Source organism: Gouania willdenowi, chromosome 19 (assembly GCF_900634775.1).
Source record: "Gouania willdenowi chromosome 19, fGouWil2.1, whole genome shotgun sequence".
Lineage (NCBI taxonomy): Eukaryota > Metazoa > Chordata > Actinopteri > Blenniiformes > Gobiesocidae > Gouania > Gouania willdenowi.
In genome coordinates this window covers 24,376,915-24,393,623 of record NC_041062.1, presented here as the reverse complement: position 1 = coordinate 24,393,623, position 16,709 = coordinate 24,376,915, and the positions used below count along the sequence as shown (strand labels likewise).

General features: G+C 37.8%; 1 protein-coding gene across 2 annotated transcripts in view; it reads right to left on the bottom strand.

The window, feature by feature from the left end:
• Positions 1-5,944: 5,944 nt before the first annotated feature.
• Positions 5,945-16,709, bottom strand: part of ca10a (carbonic anhydrase Xa) — a 387,959-nt gene continuing 377,194 nt past the window's right edge. For both annotated transcript variants that reach the window (XM_028476950.1, XM_028476951.1), the window contains 3 exons: positions 13,854-14,008; positions 10,638-10,812; positions 5,945-6,121 (listed from right to left, as the gene is read on the bottom strand). In XM_028476950.1, coding sequence (XP_028332751.1) covers positions 6,099-6,121; positions 10,638-10,812; positions 13,854-14,008 — 353 coding nt within the window. In that variant the 3' untranslated portion in view covers positions 5,945-6,098. The remainder of the gene's footprint in view (positions 6,122-10,637; positions 10,813-13,853; positions 14,009-16,709) is intronic.

Here is a 16,709-nt window from a genome sequence, read left to right as displayed (position 1 = left end):
AACCATTCAGACCCAGTCCACCACTAAACCATTCAGACCCAGTCCACTACTAAACCAGAGTGAAAACAGCCTAACTCCAGATTTCCACTGAATGTGTAGCTACTCTGTAACATCTCTGCTGTCTGTCAATCCCCACCGCTTCCATCTTTGATATACTGTAATTTCCGAACTATTATAACTGTTATTTTGGCCGCATTCTAATAATTCAGCAATTTTCTAAGAAAAATCCACACAAAAGCAGCAGTGTAACATAGGCCGCACTCAGCCAATCAGAACGGGCTACTGTACAGGTTAGGTTTAACAGAGATTTCCGTGTTTCAACTGATATGTTTCCTTCTCTACATGGAGTCTCCTCTTCACTGCTCCACGTCTACATATCAGTCAATTTACAGCTTTTAATGCTCACTTTTTAATTGAACCAAACTGATACACCCTTCATCTGTTCCTCTTACCGTGAACTACCGCCAAGTGGTCACACCAAGTCCAGACTATGAGTCAGAATGCGAACTAAACGTGGTGATTTGGCAACTTTATGCTGTTTAGGTCAGATCAGAACAGCCATGATACTGACTGTTTCTCCGCTCCGTCTACGTCAGTCCGTCCTGCTTACGTAAGCTTCTCGATCAGCCGGACACCGCGCCGTGCACACCGGTGTCACGGTCTGAGTTTACCTCATGCTGAGATTGCGTACGCGCATTACAGGAAAATGAATTTTTGCTAGTTCTGTTGTAAGTTTTGCTACTTCCGCCGTGCTGAGATTGAAAATTCAATTTCAAATCCAATATTCAAACTAATGTTATTTGACGAGTGCTGAATGGCTTCTTTTCTCAGAGAAAAATAGGAATAGTTTATTCTCCAAAAAAACATACATATAATACAATAATATACATTGCAATAAATAACAGTTTACCTAATGTAACTTTACAATAATAAGCTGTTGTATTCATATAAATCTGATCATGACAATCATATTTTTTTTTATCGTTGGTTGATTTTTTAATTGATGGTCGACTGATGTGATGTTTTAAGCATTTTTTTTAAATCAGTACAGTAATCTCTGTGCATGGCTAATTTAGCACGGGTACATCTCAGTATGCAGCCGTCACATACTGAGATTGAAAGAGAATCTCAGTACGGAGGTAAACTCAGACCGTGACCCCCCACCGACCCCAATTATAATGCTAATGTTCAGCTTTCTGGTTGCCAGGTTGGAGCAGCCAGTGATTCAGTGGGATCAGTGAGATTAAACAATGACCAAATGGCCTCTAACATCATCATCATCATTAATTATCAATTTTCCATTTGTTGAAAATGACCTTTTTAAAGAGAAAACGCTCTCACTCTTTATTATTCCTGTGATGTCACAGTGATGTCACACTCCATTACACGTCTTAGTCTTTTTCAGTTTTTCCAAATGAAGAGAAAAGTGGAGAGATCCAGCAGCTCAGTCCATTTCACACACAGCAGGTCAGAATCTGATTGATCATAAACATATAGTCTCTCCTGGTTTCATGCTCCTAGAAACATATGAAGAAATCTCCTTTTATTGTGTTATTCCTTTGGTTGTAATGCAGTCATGACAGTGTTTTGCATCAGAGACAGAGACCGTACAGAACATGAAGGATTCTCCAGTGGTGTCATCCACCCCAGACACGCTCTGATGTGATCACATTCTTTCACTGCCTCCGTGCTTGGATGTTAAAATTCAGCTAAATCATGTAACCAAAGCCTTAACACTACATCCTCAACCACATACAGACGTTTTAACGCCTGGCCTCCAGCATATTTGACTATATCTGCTGCCAGATAATATTATTCACACACTTGAAGAAACTTCTATCCCTATTATAGTCAGGCACTCGCCAGATTGTATCGAAACTATACATTTTGGAAAAAGCTATTGAATAAGCAATCAAAAAACTATGTTTCCATTTGCTCTGATAACTATTTGGCTGCCATCTTGGATTTCACATAATGGACGCCAAATGAAGGATTTTTTAGTCAACCTAGAGCTTTTATTTTGACAGCTAATCTACCATGTTTAGGCCCTGGGAATCCAGTGATAGCAACATAAATAAGATTACCACAAAATTGTTACACTGAAATTTTCCTTTTTTTAGGTTATACAAGTGATCAGACGTGAATGTTCTCTGAAGTTATAATGTCCATTAACCTTTTTAAAACCATGAAAAAAAACGCAGAATGGAGTGAAAGTAGAGGCTATTACACCAGAAAAGTAACAAGAGACAATTTACAATCCCGTGAAAATATGAGATGAAACTAAACTTATAAGATCCTCTACTCTTTGTACCAACAGTTCCTTTAAGAGATCTTCTGACCTGATAGAGATGATCATCGTCATTTCTGACAATGAAACATCTTTCTTTATGGACTTGTATGGAACCTCCTAGATGTTGTTGAAGAGCCAGATGTTGTTAGTGTTTCCTCTTTCCCGTCCACGTTTCTTGGCAGTGTGGAGGCCAGTAGCTAATGCATGTGTGTGACGGCCTCGGGCACGTTGGATATGGGCTTTGTTAGTTGCATTTTCATAGCAAGTAACTGGTAAGATAAGGTTATTTATTTGTCGTCTCAGTGTATTTTAATACAAAAAAGCAAAATAGTGTTCCTCTCATCCATGTGATACACACTACTACGATGGTTGACGGCCTGATGCAAACAGTGTGTGTTTTTTGTACAGTTTTGCAGTCATATTTGGACCTCAACATAGATGCCATCATGCAATTTGGCCCTCTCTTCCATTATGTCCAGCACATGCTAGGAGCACTGGATTCCTTGGCCCTGAAAATGGTTAAGTAGCTGTCAAAATAAAAGCATAATGTGAAATTAGGGTATGCTTCCTTTTAACAACAAACTCAAAGACATGTGCTTTTTGTACAGTGACATCAGCAGGAAGTGTTGCACTAAAACTGCTCTTTACTGTAATACAGTAAAATGCTCCATACACGACAGACAGGCTGATGCACATCAGTGGAAAGTATAGTCAGCAAAAACATAAAACACTTGATTCCCACAGTCTGTGATAACCACATTTATTTATTTATTTATCTGAATAATATCCACTGTCATCCAAGAAGTTTATTATTTGCGCCATAGTATATAGTCATCTTAAAGATGTAAATCCTTGTAATGAGAAATCAAAATGGGTTAAAAGTGGCCAAAAATGGTGGAAAAGGTGGTGAAATGGGATTTTAGAAATCACAGAAATTGGTTAAAAGTTGCCAATTAGAGTGGCCAAAAACGGAGAGAAAATATGATTTAAAAAAAGGGTTCAAAGTGTCAATATTGGCTTAAAAGTGGCATAAATTGTGGGGGGGGGGATGTTATTTTAAAAGTAGGAACAATTCATTTAAATTGGTAAATAATGGGCCTGGTTATGTTGGTGAATACGGTGAAAAGAGGTTAAATGTGACAATAGTGTGTCAACATTGGGTGGAAAGGGTTTATAAGTGCTGAAAAGGTCTTTAAGGTGGAAAAAATTGCAGAAGAAACATTAAAATTTTGAAATTTGATGAAGTGTCAGAAATATGAGTAATTTAGCAAAAATGCATTACAAGGAGCAAAAATATGGCAAGAAAAAGTGATGAAAATAGTTTGGTGTTGTTGCAGAAAAAGGGTAAAAATGGGCTCAAATCGTTCCAAAAATATTCCTAGTTTTTTGAAGGCATCTGGTGGCGCCCTCCAAGTGTCTCGTGATCCCAAGTGGGGTCCTGACCCCAAGGTTGAGAACCCCTGGTGTAGTGACATACTGTATGTAGAGAGAATGTGGGGTAATATCCCACTACTCATAAACTATGAAGAATAGAGTAAACAGATGGAGTGAGTGTGTGCTTGCCAATGTCACAAAGCAATTTGTTATAAATTAAATCACAACAAAACCATCTTTTTTTTTTCTTTGTCTGCACATGCTGTCGCAGGTCAACACTATAAGAGGAACAATCTTTTAAAAACAGCAATGCATGTTTGCAAATAAAAAAATGAATTTATTTTATTGTGTAATTGTGACCATCAGCAGCCCCCCCTAAGGAAGACAAAACCATTTCTATGTTCTTAAGCTACTTCATGACATAACTCACTTTATTAAAACTATACCTGTTTGTCTCATAAATCCTCTGATGAGGATTCACTTTATGTTGAAGGTAGAAAATACCGCCTGAAAGTTCCTTGTTGTCTCTGTTTTTAGGAAATGGTCACTTTGGAAAGGTTTCACACATTAGTTGTGGTATTTGAAGTCTGTAGAACACCGGTGTCAAACTCATTTTAGTTCAGGGGCCAAATACGGACCAGTTTGATCACAAATGGACCAGATTTTATGTTGGACTTCAACGTACACATTAAATACAAAATATGTAAGAAAACGACCATATCAAAGCAACGAGTGACAGATTTATTCACTTTAAATTTACTAGATTTTGTGACCAATTTCTATTTAATTAAGGGAAATATTATGTAATAATTTGAGGAAAAGATTTTTTTTTCCAACAAAACAAAGACTGCCATCGTGCGATATATCCACTATCCAAACAAAAAAGTGTCAGATATCAGTCCCTGTAGAATCTCCACTCAAAATTTTCTTCATTTTGTTACCAATTTGTATTGAATTTGGGGACATTTTGGGGAATAATTTGAAAAAAATCTCAGGATTTTGAAAAAATTGAGAGTTCTTTCAACAATTTGAAAGTAAAAATGACAGCCATGGTGTGATAAACAGTGAGTCCTGGAAACGTTGTGGAGTTTGAGTATTTGGAGGACTGATATTAATACAACTGAATCTTTTTGGTATTTTACAGAATGATTCATGTTTTCTCTGTGGGCCGAATTGGATGCTCCAAAGGGCCGGATTTGGCCCCCGGGTCATGAGTTTGACACATATGCTGTAGGAGAATGCAAATACAGCAGAAAAGTTTCTCAGAAGTGATTTTACTTCATTCTTACCGTGAATTCTTGTGTTTCTCAGACAGAGAATGAGAACAGTGAATTATCTGATGAAGTAATGTCTGTTTATCGTGTTCCACGTGATATGTAGTGTGTCTGATTTTGGCCGTATTTGACTAAAACAGCCTAAATATCAACATTTTAGGTTTAAATAATCCAATAACTTGTCAGTGTTGTTATTGATACTGAGCACGCCTGAACGATCATCACATTTAATACTGAACATTACAAAATGGCGACAGGTACACAAAGGCAGAACTTTGTAAAGTGAAACATTTTCCAACTCTTTCCAGACACATTTATTGGGCTGAAACATTACTCAAACACAGTGTATGACCATTGTAAACCATAAAACAGAACAAAAAAAGGCATCAGCTCAGACAGAGAACTGCTCCATACTTCATTCAACATGTGCCAAGATTCTTAAAACTCTCAACTTGTTTTTTATCTTCTTTAAAATCTTCTTCATATATCTTTTGAATGTTTATTTGTTACTTCTTTACATATTCATTTTTCTGCAGTACTGATAATAATAGTATGTACAAACAGGACCAAGGCTGAGACGTGAGGCCTTGGGGAAGCCTGGGGTGTTGGGTCTGGACTTTAGGGAAATGAAAAGGTTCTTCTCTTCGTCTTCTCTCTGCTGATCACATGCCCAGTGGGTGACGATAATGAAACGTGATTGTTTGGCCTGAACCAGCTGGACGAGGGCCAGTGACTTCTAGTCCTTGGAGTTGTTCCGATGACAGTAACAACTTATGTACAAAGGCTTTGAAGTTCAAACAATGTCCTCCTGGTTGGACGACGTCAAATAAATGCTTCCAGTTTGTTTCCATGTTTATTTAGTTTTCTCCGAAAAAGACTTGGTATCAAAATGTTGGTAAAGATACAACCAAACGGAGGGGCTGAGGGAAGGACTTGTTAGCATGTGGCTAGCTTTTAAACGGGTCTCAATGTATGAAAAGTGGAGTTTCTTTGCTCACAGTGCAAAGTTCCCTCATTGGATTAATGTCCAGTCTTTTTTTTTTACAATGCCATGAACAAGTCTTTAATGAAATGTAGCTTCAGGAGCTGTTTTCATAGCATTCACTCTTCCTCCTCCTCCATCTTCAGCCTCTTCAGCTCTCCAGGCTCATCCGAGGAAGCTACTTCAACAACCATTCGTTCACTGGAAGAGAGAAGAGAGAGAGGCAGGTGTGAGAATGGTGTGGATGTGTTATAGTGAGAGAGTGGGAGGAACATGGAGGTGTGAGGTGTCCTCAAAGACTCGTCTCACCCGGAAGGAATCACGCCAGTGTCATGGAAATGGCTTTGAAACAGAGTTCTTTTAAACAGAGATCTCATACAAATCGTAGGCCACGGTTACATTATGTGTTTTAATTCGGAATGAGTTATTCTGAATTAAACTATTCCCAATTAAAGTGTTCTGGGCTGGAATCAACATAAAAGACCACATTAGAACTGTTTTCACTTTTATTGTATAGTTTTGAAGCAGCAGCTGGAAAATAACACATGGTCTCGTTTTCAACCGCGGAGCAGAGGAGAGATAGAAGACCGTACTTTGGTCAATCAAAGCCAGCGGTTAATGCAGCAGCTGTTCTACGTTACACTATACAAAAATAACTTTAGAATGATCCCCGCATCATTAGTGAAGCTCTGGTGTTTCATCAATGAAGCCGTTCTGTTTGCTGAGGTCCATGTATGTAAGAACTGTGTGTGTCCGTATGAATGTCCGCATGTCCATCCACTCTTTTCATTACATCCATGTCTTTTAAGGCTCTTATTAAATAAATAGTCTCGGCTAGAGTCCGGGCGGCCATCTTGGACTATGTCGCCACCAGCGCGTCATCGCCACAAGTCACTCATGCTCAGAACAACCGGAATCAACTTAAAGTTGATTTAAGTGTTTACAAGAAAAAATAACTATTCAATTCAGAATTCAAATAGGAATAAACCAGCCACCTAATTTGGATTTAAGTTTAATTTGGAATTGAATTTGCATTTGGAATGAAGTGTTTACATTGTCAGTTTAAAGAGAAATTAACTTTTATTCTGAATTAAAGAGGAATTGCCATTGTGAGGAATTGCTGAAATCAAGTGGTAGAAGCTCATATTGGGTCATTCCAGATTTTTATCAATTGTTCCATGAATATTCAATAGTCACACTGTCATTTTTTTCTTTGATCTGATCAATACTTTAGAGATATGGATAATGTAGTGGGGGGGGGAGGTCCTTATTTTTCTTCCATTTTCATCTTCCAATATGTCTGTAACTCCATCACATAAAGGTAAATATGGTATAGTAATAAGCTCCTCCTACTCTCTCAGAATATAGAAATAGATCTGCTATACATCCTATCTGGTGGACATGTCAGCTCCTCTAAATAGTCACTAAGTCAGTGTGTGTTTGGGTCTGGAACATGTTTGGTCCTTCAGTAAACTACATAGCATATGTCTCAGCTCCCTGTAATGTGATCAGCTTAGAGCTATGAACATAGACTGTTCACATCACTAATGATTAGTCACAGATATACATTGGTTCTAGACTCAAACACTCTGGAAATCAGAAAAAAAAACTTTTTTTAAAACTATCCTCTTTGGTCTATAACTGCATGTGGGAATAAATAATCTAAACAATTCAGAAAATGTCTTGATTATGGGTGTGGCTCCTAGAGTAGTTAAGACACACCCAGTCACAGCAGGACACACCCCCACAGCACTACACAGTTCCACATGAAGCTGCCAATCAATGCTCACTGAGCAAATCAGTCCCTCGTCCATCTTTTAAAGGAGGGGCGGGGCCAACAGTGATGGTTAGTGACATCACTCATCTAATCTCAGCCAATAGCAGCGTTCAACCCACTCTGACAGAATGTGAAGAGTAAGACTAGGATCAATAAACTTGATCATATATGATTCAGCAGAAAACAGGACTGTTTTTTAATGGCCCTGCAGTTATGCTTGTATCTTTTGTCACTTGTTTACAGAGAGATACAGTTTGCCCTCTCACATATCTTTACCATATATACAGTAGACACTGGGAGTAGTAGAAAAACAGGCCCATTAACATAGACATAGATTCTAGATTAGTAAATGTGACTTTAAGGAGTGGTCAGTAGGATAAACGCAGAAAAGCACACAGAGGTTTACAGATGTAGTCATTAAAATTAGAACAGAATTATTATTGGACCTGAGCAGAATTGTAAATGGAGTTAGGTTAAAGATGTAGCCTCAAGGAGAATGAATTATTGTGTGTGGAGACGTCTGTAGGCTAAAGCTAACCTGATAGGAAACATTTCATATTTTAGCTAAAGACAGTATTCTGCAGACTCTCCTTTTATCAACATTAAACCACACCAATAATAAAGGATGGAAGACCAGAAGGACCTTCAGATGATGACGAGGAGAACACACAGAATAGCCCCTAAACAGCCGTGTGCTATCATTGCAACGCTGAGCTTCAGTCGACGCCCTATTTATACAAATGATGCTAAAACCTTCATGTTGTTCAGTCACAATATGAATGAATAAATGAGTAAACACATCATTAGTTCCTTTGACCCTGATCAGCCCATTATTTAGGATGATCATCACCTCTTTGACAGAAAGGAAGAGTTTTCTGCAGCTTGTGATTTAAGGGATGACCTCACACAAATCAGAGAAGATGCTGTTTCCCTTTTAATGACCCCCCCACCCACCCCCTCACTGTGGTGAAGGTCTTTAACTCTCCAAACAATTACAAAGGCAGGTCTGTGTGTGCGTATTTACTGAGACGTCTCCAGAGTGTGTGTTTGACAGTCAGAATGGTCTGGGGCGAGAGCTGCTGCTGTGCAGAATAAGAATGTAATGCTCAGGGGAGAAGGTGGGGGTGGTGGGGGGGTGGGGTGGTGGGGCTGTGAAAAACAGCCATGGTTTGAGCTGTTCCCCATGTGCAAACTTCTGCAATAAACTGCAGGACGTATTTCACTCTGGGCTGGAATCAAAGTATAAGTGCAGAGCCTGGGATCATGTGTGGAGCTGTAAACAGCAGCAGGTTGTACTGAGCATGTGCAGCAGACCAGCCCCCTTAGATCAGCTGACCAGCGATTGGTAAAGTAAAGACAGCAGAAAAAAGCTCAGAGGTGACCAAGCTATATCAGAAACACTTCATCTCTGCCTGTTTTTAAATCTCCTTAAATCTCTTTTTACTTTGGCGTATGGCTTTTTTTTTTAATTTGTATTGATTTTATGTACACTGTTATTTTACATTTTGTTTTGTTTTATTGTTTGTCTCATAGTGTATGTACTTTATATTATCTGTTGTCACTTTGTACAGCACTTTGTCCTTCTCTTCCTGGGTTTGTAAAATGCTTTATAAACAAAGTTGGATTGGGTTGGAGGCTTCGGGCGGCCATCTTGGATTATGTCATCACCAGCGCGTCATCGATATGACGAGCATGCGCAGAACGACCATAATTAATTTAAAGCAGCATCCCCATCGTTGAACCATTTAAAAATGAAATAAAAGGATGAATTAGGTGAAGACGTGTCAGGTAATACCTGGCAAACAGCAGTTATAAGAACAATAAAAGTAAAGTATCCAGACTGTACTAAAGTGTAGACCTGTTCTGTCTGAGATGTGCTGACCTGAGTCACATGTTCTGGGTTTGTCCTCGTCTTTTAGGAGGGAATATTCAAAACCATCTCATTTATTTGTAAAAAGAACATTATTATTTGGGGTTGTAGTAGCTTTTTAATACTTTTTAAGTGGAAAAAATAATCCACCAGCATTGAAGCTTTGGGTGGAGGACGTAAAGCTTGAACACCTGAGGTATAAGTGGATCGATTCCAAATCATGATCAGATCTGGCATCCATTGCTTCTTTATTTTGAGTCTGAATTCAGTGAATAATTGTTTTGTCCAACATTGACGTCTGATGTGATTTCATTGTATAGTACCTGCTGTTTCTATGTGTTGTGTCTTTTGAACAATGGTTGAGTTTACGTGTATATTCATAAATGCTTAAAATCAATAAAAAGATTTGATAAAAATGAAACGGAATGAACGTATAGAAGATCGAGGAATTCATCAATTCGGAATTAAAATCAGAATTAACCAATCACTAACTTTAGATTTAAGTTGAGTTGCTCCTGTTGGTGTTCTTTCTTTCTTTCTTTCTTTCTTTCTTTCTTTCTTTCTTTCTTTCTTTCTTTCTTTCTTTCTTTCTTTCTTTCTTTCTTTCTTTCTTTCTTTCTTCATGAATGTATGAATGGATGAATGTTGATATACGTGGAAACATTTGTATTTGATCCCCACTTTTCCCTGTAGTTGACATGTATTTACTTTATTTTAACTCGGTAAGTCACATTGAGATTTAAATCTACATACATTTCTCAGATGTTTTTTCTCATCAATCATAACCACTTCCTTTGTTGAATGATTTCCTATAATTTCAGTATTTCATCAGGTGACTGTGTGCGTTGCTCCTTAGGTCCTCACTTAGCACAGTTTGTTATAGATACTATTCATTATGACCAATCAATGGTTTACAATAGATCTGTTAGTGATGAAAACTGTTTGATATTATTATTTATTAAGGTTTGTATAATTGTTATTCCACGGTGACTAAAGATAATGTGTTTTAAAATGAGAGTTATCTTAATCCCAGAGATAGAGATGTGTCGGGGGCAGTAGACTGGTGGTACCTCGATACTGGAGTTTCTGGGCCCTGTTGTTGGGGCAGTCCTTGCCCTGCATGCTGAAGTTGATGTTGGTGCGAATGCAGCGGTTGTTCAGCGGCTGAACCGGACGCACATTGTCACTCATGCTCAGAAAGATCTGTGAGGGCTGGTTCTGACTCAGTAGACGTAAGGAGTGCATCTGAAAAAAAACAGCAGATTATTGTGAGCAAAGCTTTTATCTGTATGTTTCAAGGGTTTAGAGCAGTGGTTCTCAAATGGGGGTACATGTACCCTTAGGGGTACATGATGGCACTACAGGGGGTACTAGAGAGTGAGAGTGAGTGGAAAATTAACAGATAAAGCGTCAGTCTTGGTCCCTCCCCAGGTGTGAGATGACTGGAAATTATAAAAAACAAATACATCTATTCAGGAGACACTAAACCAGCGTTTTTCAACCTTGGGGCCAGGACCCCATGTGGGGTCACCTGAAATTTCTGATAAATTAAAATAGATTTGAGAAATGTTTAATTATTATTATTCTTTCTTTTTTTTAAAAATTAAAACAACACACAATCTTAAACAACTGTAATTCTATTCTTCAACTTTGTGAAATGTAAATTGAGTTTAACTAAAATGCAGTAAAAGAAAAACTTTTTCCAACAACTAGTGTTGTGTTCAAGACCACACTATCCGAGACCAGAATGCAATAATTTAACAGATATGGATTATTTCATCACATTTGAAAGGTTTCCAGTGCAGAGAATATTACAGAGAATCAGTTTAAGTTTTTCAAACAAAAAAATCCTAAAATAAATAAATGGTTTCCTGTGAGAATCTCATCAATGTACTCGTAACTTTTGCTACAAACACTTTTTCTGCAGAAGAGTCTCATGTGGTCAGTCATTTATAAATGTGTGTGTGGAGATACCACCAGGGGGCGAAAACACCAATTATATTAATCACTGCTACCATTTTAGATGGTACCTGTGATGAATCTCTATCATAGATCATATATAATAGTAGAGGTTTAATCAGGTTATTTTATTTAAAAGTCCTTCTAAAGCAGCAGGAGATCATTAATTCACTCAGTGCCAGTGACGAGATAACTCGTCATTTGCGTTTTTTCACGGGGATTACTAGAAAACACCCTGGCGGATTTCCCTCATCAATATCTAAGAAAGTTTTCTTAATTTTTTGTTTATTTGTTTATTTATTTTTACTTCTAAAAGCAAATGTAAAAATAGAAATAAAAACACATTTTAAATAAAACATTAAATATATAATATTATAATATTAAATAAATTAAAAATACATGTCCATCCTGACCTAACGTTGTGTTTTGTTGTACTTTTTACTATTTACTTGATTACATGGTATTTTACTTATTTATTTTATTTATTTTACTACTGTGAAGCACTTACTAAATAGACATTTTCACAAAATCTAGGAAATCTAAAGTAAAGATAATGTTGGGACTGATATTTCAGAATCAGAATCAGAATCAGAAATGTTTTTAATGGCCATGTACAGTTTTAAGGACAGTACAAGGAATTTGTCGTGGTAGTTGGTGCACAAAACAAACAACAAAAAATAAATAAAAAAACAAAGAACAACCCAGCAACAATAATAATAATAATAATAATAATAATAATAATAATAATAATAATAATAATAATAATAATAATAACAATAATAATAATAATAATGATAAATATAAAGGATGAGGGATAAATAAATGATAGATAGAGAATAAAGGATAAATAGGATAAATATAAATATATATATATACAGTGCAGCAGATAATGTCATCATGGAGGTGGTGATTGGGTGGGGGGGGGTCAGTGGGTGACTTGGGGTGTGTTCATGTGGATGGTGGCAGAGGGAAAGAAGCTGTTTTTGTGTCTGGAGGTTCTGGTCCTGATGGAGCTAAACCTCCTTCCAGAAGGGAGAGATTGAAACAGTTTATGACCGGGGTGGGAGGGGTCGGCCACAATCTTTCGTGCACGCCTCAAAATCCTGGAGGCGTACAGGTCCTGGAGGGAGGGCAGATTGCAGCCGATGACCTTCTCTGCAGAGTGGATGATACGCTGCAGTCACTTATTGCTTAGATATTGTTGGTTTCTTACATATTTTTTAATTTATATTTACGTGGAAATGCAAACTAGGGCACACTAATGTTGAAATGCTACTGGAATTGCAATGTCCTTGACAGAGCCTTCCCAAAGAATTAATAAAGTCTATCTAATCTAATCTAATCAAATTTAATTTAATTTAATTCAATTTAAATTACTCATTTTCCTGCATAAAGTCTGTGGCCCACTTGAGATCAAATTGTTCCGTGTTTGGCCCCTGAACTAAAATGAGTTTGACACCCCTGGTCTAAAACACCAGACTACTCACCAATAACAAGATAAAGTCCCTCCATTTGTCACTCGTCACTTTAAGGAAAAAGTCTGTCAGAGCTCCACAATTGGAGCGTTAAAGGGGATACCGATAAGTGACCATAGGTTTAGTTGTTTCTATACATGTCTCACTATTCTACATACTGCAGCTTTAAGCCGGAACCCGTTTCAACCAGACACTATTCACATCCGTGCATGTGCATCTAGAATTGTAACTCAGCTTTATTTACTAGTCACTGGTTCTGCATCGAGCTATAAACATGACAAACAGCTTTATGCTAAGCTACAGATGCTACGTAGAGGTTTACTGCTGCTGTAAAGCACTGCTATAGCACACAATCTACACATATGTGACACACACACAGCTACACAACCAGTCAGCATCCATTTGTGCGTTTTATTGTGTTATTCCAAACACGTCACCTGATTTACTGCAACGTCCAAACCCAGCCTGAGACCGTGGTATAACCATCAAAATTAAGCCCAAACCCAAACCAACCAAAGAGTTCCAGCTCTATCAGTTTGCATTCAGAGCAGGTTTGGCAACATTTTGTCTTTCTGAAGTCAGAAAATTAAAAACGTTGAGAAGATAAGAATAAAGACAAAGACTAAACTGTGCATGTTGATAAATTAAGAAATGTGCTGTGACTATTGTCTGTAAGAAGTGCTGATTAATGATTCTAATGATTCTAAATGATGACATAAATGTTGGTCATGTGATTCTGTCGCTGTGATAAAAGTTGAGGATCCCTAGGAGTAAACGTACCCCCATTTGAGAACCACTGGTTTGAAGGACAAATGTTGTCTCTGATTACCCCCAGACCGTTCACCTGCTCACCTGCATGCGTGTGAGGTACACGGGCTTGTTCATCAGAATCCACGTGGCCGTCTCAAAGCAGGGAGGGATGGTCATGGATCCGTCGTATGTGATGAAGCTGTGTGTCTCGGGGTAAATCTCCTCTATGTTCAGACCAGTCAGCAGGTACGCATCGTCTGCAGACAGCACAGCAGGAAACTGGGTTGAGAATCTTTTTTCAAACACAAATCTATAGATTTTTCACAGCATGCCAGTCAAGAGAAAAGTTTCTTTCAAAATAAAAGACAAGTTCAACATGAGAGACATTATGTATTTATTTATTTTTGACCAACTCTCCGTGACCCACTTTTGGATCCCGACCCACCAGTTGTGCAGCTCTATGCAAAAACAGTCAACAGTCGTTTTCCAACAGTGCACAGGACAAGATCTGTGTGTGAAATTAAACGTGTATACACCTTATTTTAAATGTTAGGAGAAACTCTTTGTTTTAATAATAAAAAAGAATCATTTATGCCCAGTACTTGATATGGGTCATTGGACATTTTATAGTGGGATAGAAAAGTATAAACATATTCTTAAATAATAAAAAAATCATTATCATCATTAATTAATCATTAATTGGTCTAGAACTTTCTATCTTTTGCCTTAATTCTTGTTGTATAATTTCAAGCCCACGACGTCCAAACTTGACTTTTAAGTTTTAGAGGATCGCTGCACTATATCACGTTCATCAGGTCATGAATGTAAGGAGTCCAGAAAGAGGGGCGTGTGCTTATATAAAACCAGGTTTGCGTCAGTGCACAATAACACGTGTAATGTTAAAAAAAACATTAGTCCTTCCAGTGTTATCGGCTGTGAGCAGGATTTGCCTTAGGACGAGTGTGTGTGTGTGTGTGTGTGTGTGTGTGTGTGTGTGAGAGAGAGAGAGACAGTCTTCGCTCCTTTGCAGCTCCATCATTGGGACCCAGGGGACCCCCACCCTGAACCCTACCCTCCTGCACCAACCCACACATCACCATCCCTCCAACAGGGGTCACTGTGTGTATCCAGTGCGCTAACGCTAACGCTAACCCTTCAACCCATTTCCACCAATTAATCCAATTACTGGTCTGTGTTTCCCAGCTAGCCTGGAGCCATGTGTGCGTTGGCAGAGGAGGAGGGGGGTGGGGGGTGGGGGGGTTTCGGAGCAGGAATCCCAGCACCTTCACTAACTGAACTAATGATGCTCCGTGGGATTGGAAAATATGAACATACATGTACGCACATGTTTGGCTCTGAACACAGGTTTGTTTTCTACTCATTTAACCAATGATGAATCTTGTCAAACTTCTCCTAAACATGAATAAGAGACAAACTAAACTGCTCCAGAGTCAAACTGAGCATGCTGATGGAAGTGTGAAGCTAAAGAGGTTAACGCATCAAAATAATACAGTTATAATAAAGGATTTAATATTGGAATTATGTTTGTCAAGTTTCAGACATTTCTCCAAATGTCTTAATGTTAACTTACTGATGAGTCATGATAGGATGACCAGATTTTTAAAACTCAAAACTGGGACAGTATCGTGAAAATTCACTGTATAATGTTTTTTCTACAGTGTTATACATTCATTTAGCCTCATTCAGAGGGACAAAGATGAAAAAGTTCTGTTTCCTCCCTCCATTGTTATTCCACATTTTGTAAAAAATCAGCTCCAAACGGGACCGTTGGATTTTTCTCACTACTTGATGAAACTCCTCCTCCTGACAATCCTGGCTCCTCCTACCCTATAAGATTGTGAGCTCGTCCCTCTCAAATTACCTCACAGCTAAAACAAACAATGTGGTTTAATATAGAATATATATTATACTTTATTGTCATAAATGTAAAGCTACATACACTCATGTGTTCTCTACATTTAACCCCTCCCAGAGGAGCAGTGAGCAGCCACGGTGTAGCACCAAGGGAGGGGCTAGGGTTAATATCAACATCCCACAGTGATGGACCAGGGAGATTAGAACCAGTGAGCCGACCATTGTGATAGTTTTGGTCTCTTCCTTTTTAAGTTTATACATGAGACGTTTACCAAAAATAAACATAATGGGTGAAAGTAACGATTACTATTTAATTGAGCCACTTTTTACTAGTACTTTAGAATTTTATATATGACTTACTTGTACTTGTACTTGAGTGCAATTTCAATCAAAAACCACATGAATAAATATCATTGTATCAAAGTGTACCATCTCTGATTCTTTTATTTGTAACTTCTGACCAACAAAGAACACAAAGAGCTGCACCTCTGTATGTTTCATCGACCTGTAATCTTCTGGTCAATAGTATTTTATTTCCTTTGTGAAGCTGCTTCTCTTTGTGAAATAAGTTCCTCATAAATACTGCGATGAGCTCCACTTTTACTAAATTGCTATCATGAGTCAGCGTGTAAGTTTGTTATAAACACAGAGCATGAAACAATGTGAAATGTTCACTGCTGTGCTTGGACACAAACAAATAAAGATACAAATAAGAAATGTATTCTTATTTGAACTTTTGATGTTTCCATATATTTGGATGTTTTGATTTCAAACTCTTATGTACAACATACTATCACCATGGCGATAGGTTAACATCTCCACTGAGCAAACTGACGTTGAAACATGACACACATTAGAGCCTCGTCAGTCTATTTATTTATTGTCAAGCTTCTAACTGTGCCTCAAACAATAGGTGTAAAGATTATATATTCATATTTGACTTTTTATTTAATTTGTTTTATTATGCAGTTGTTTAAATTAAACAATGGATAAATCAGAAGAGGCTCGTTTGTAGAAATGTTGGTGTTTGTGGACTAAAGATATCTATACTATAATGCAAGAAAGGTCTGCATGTGTGCGTAT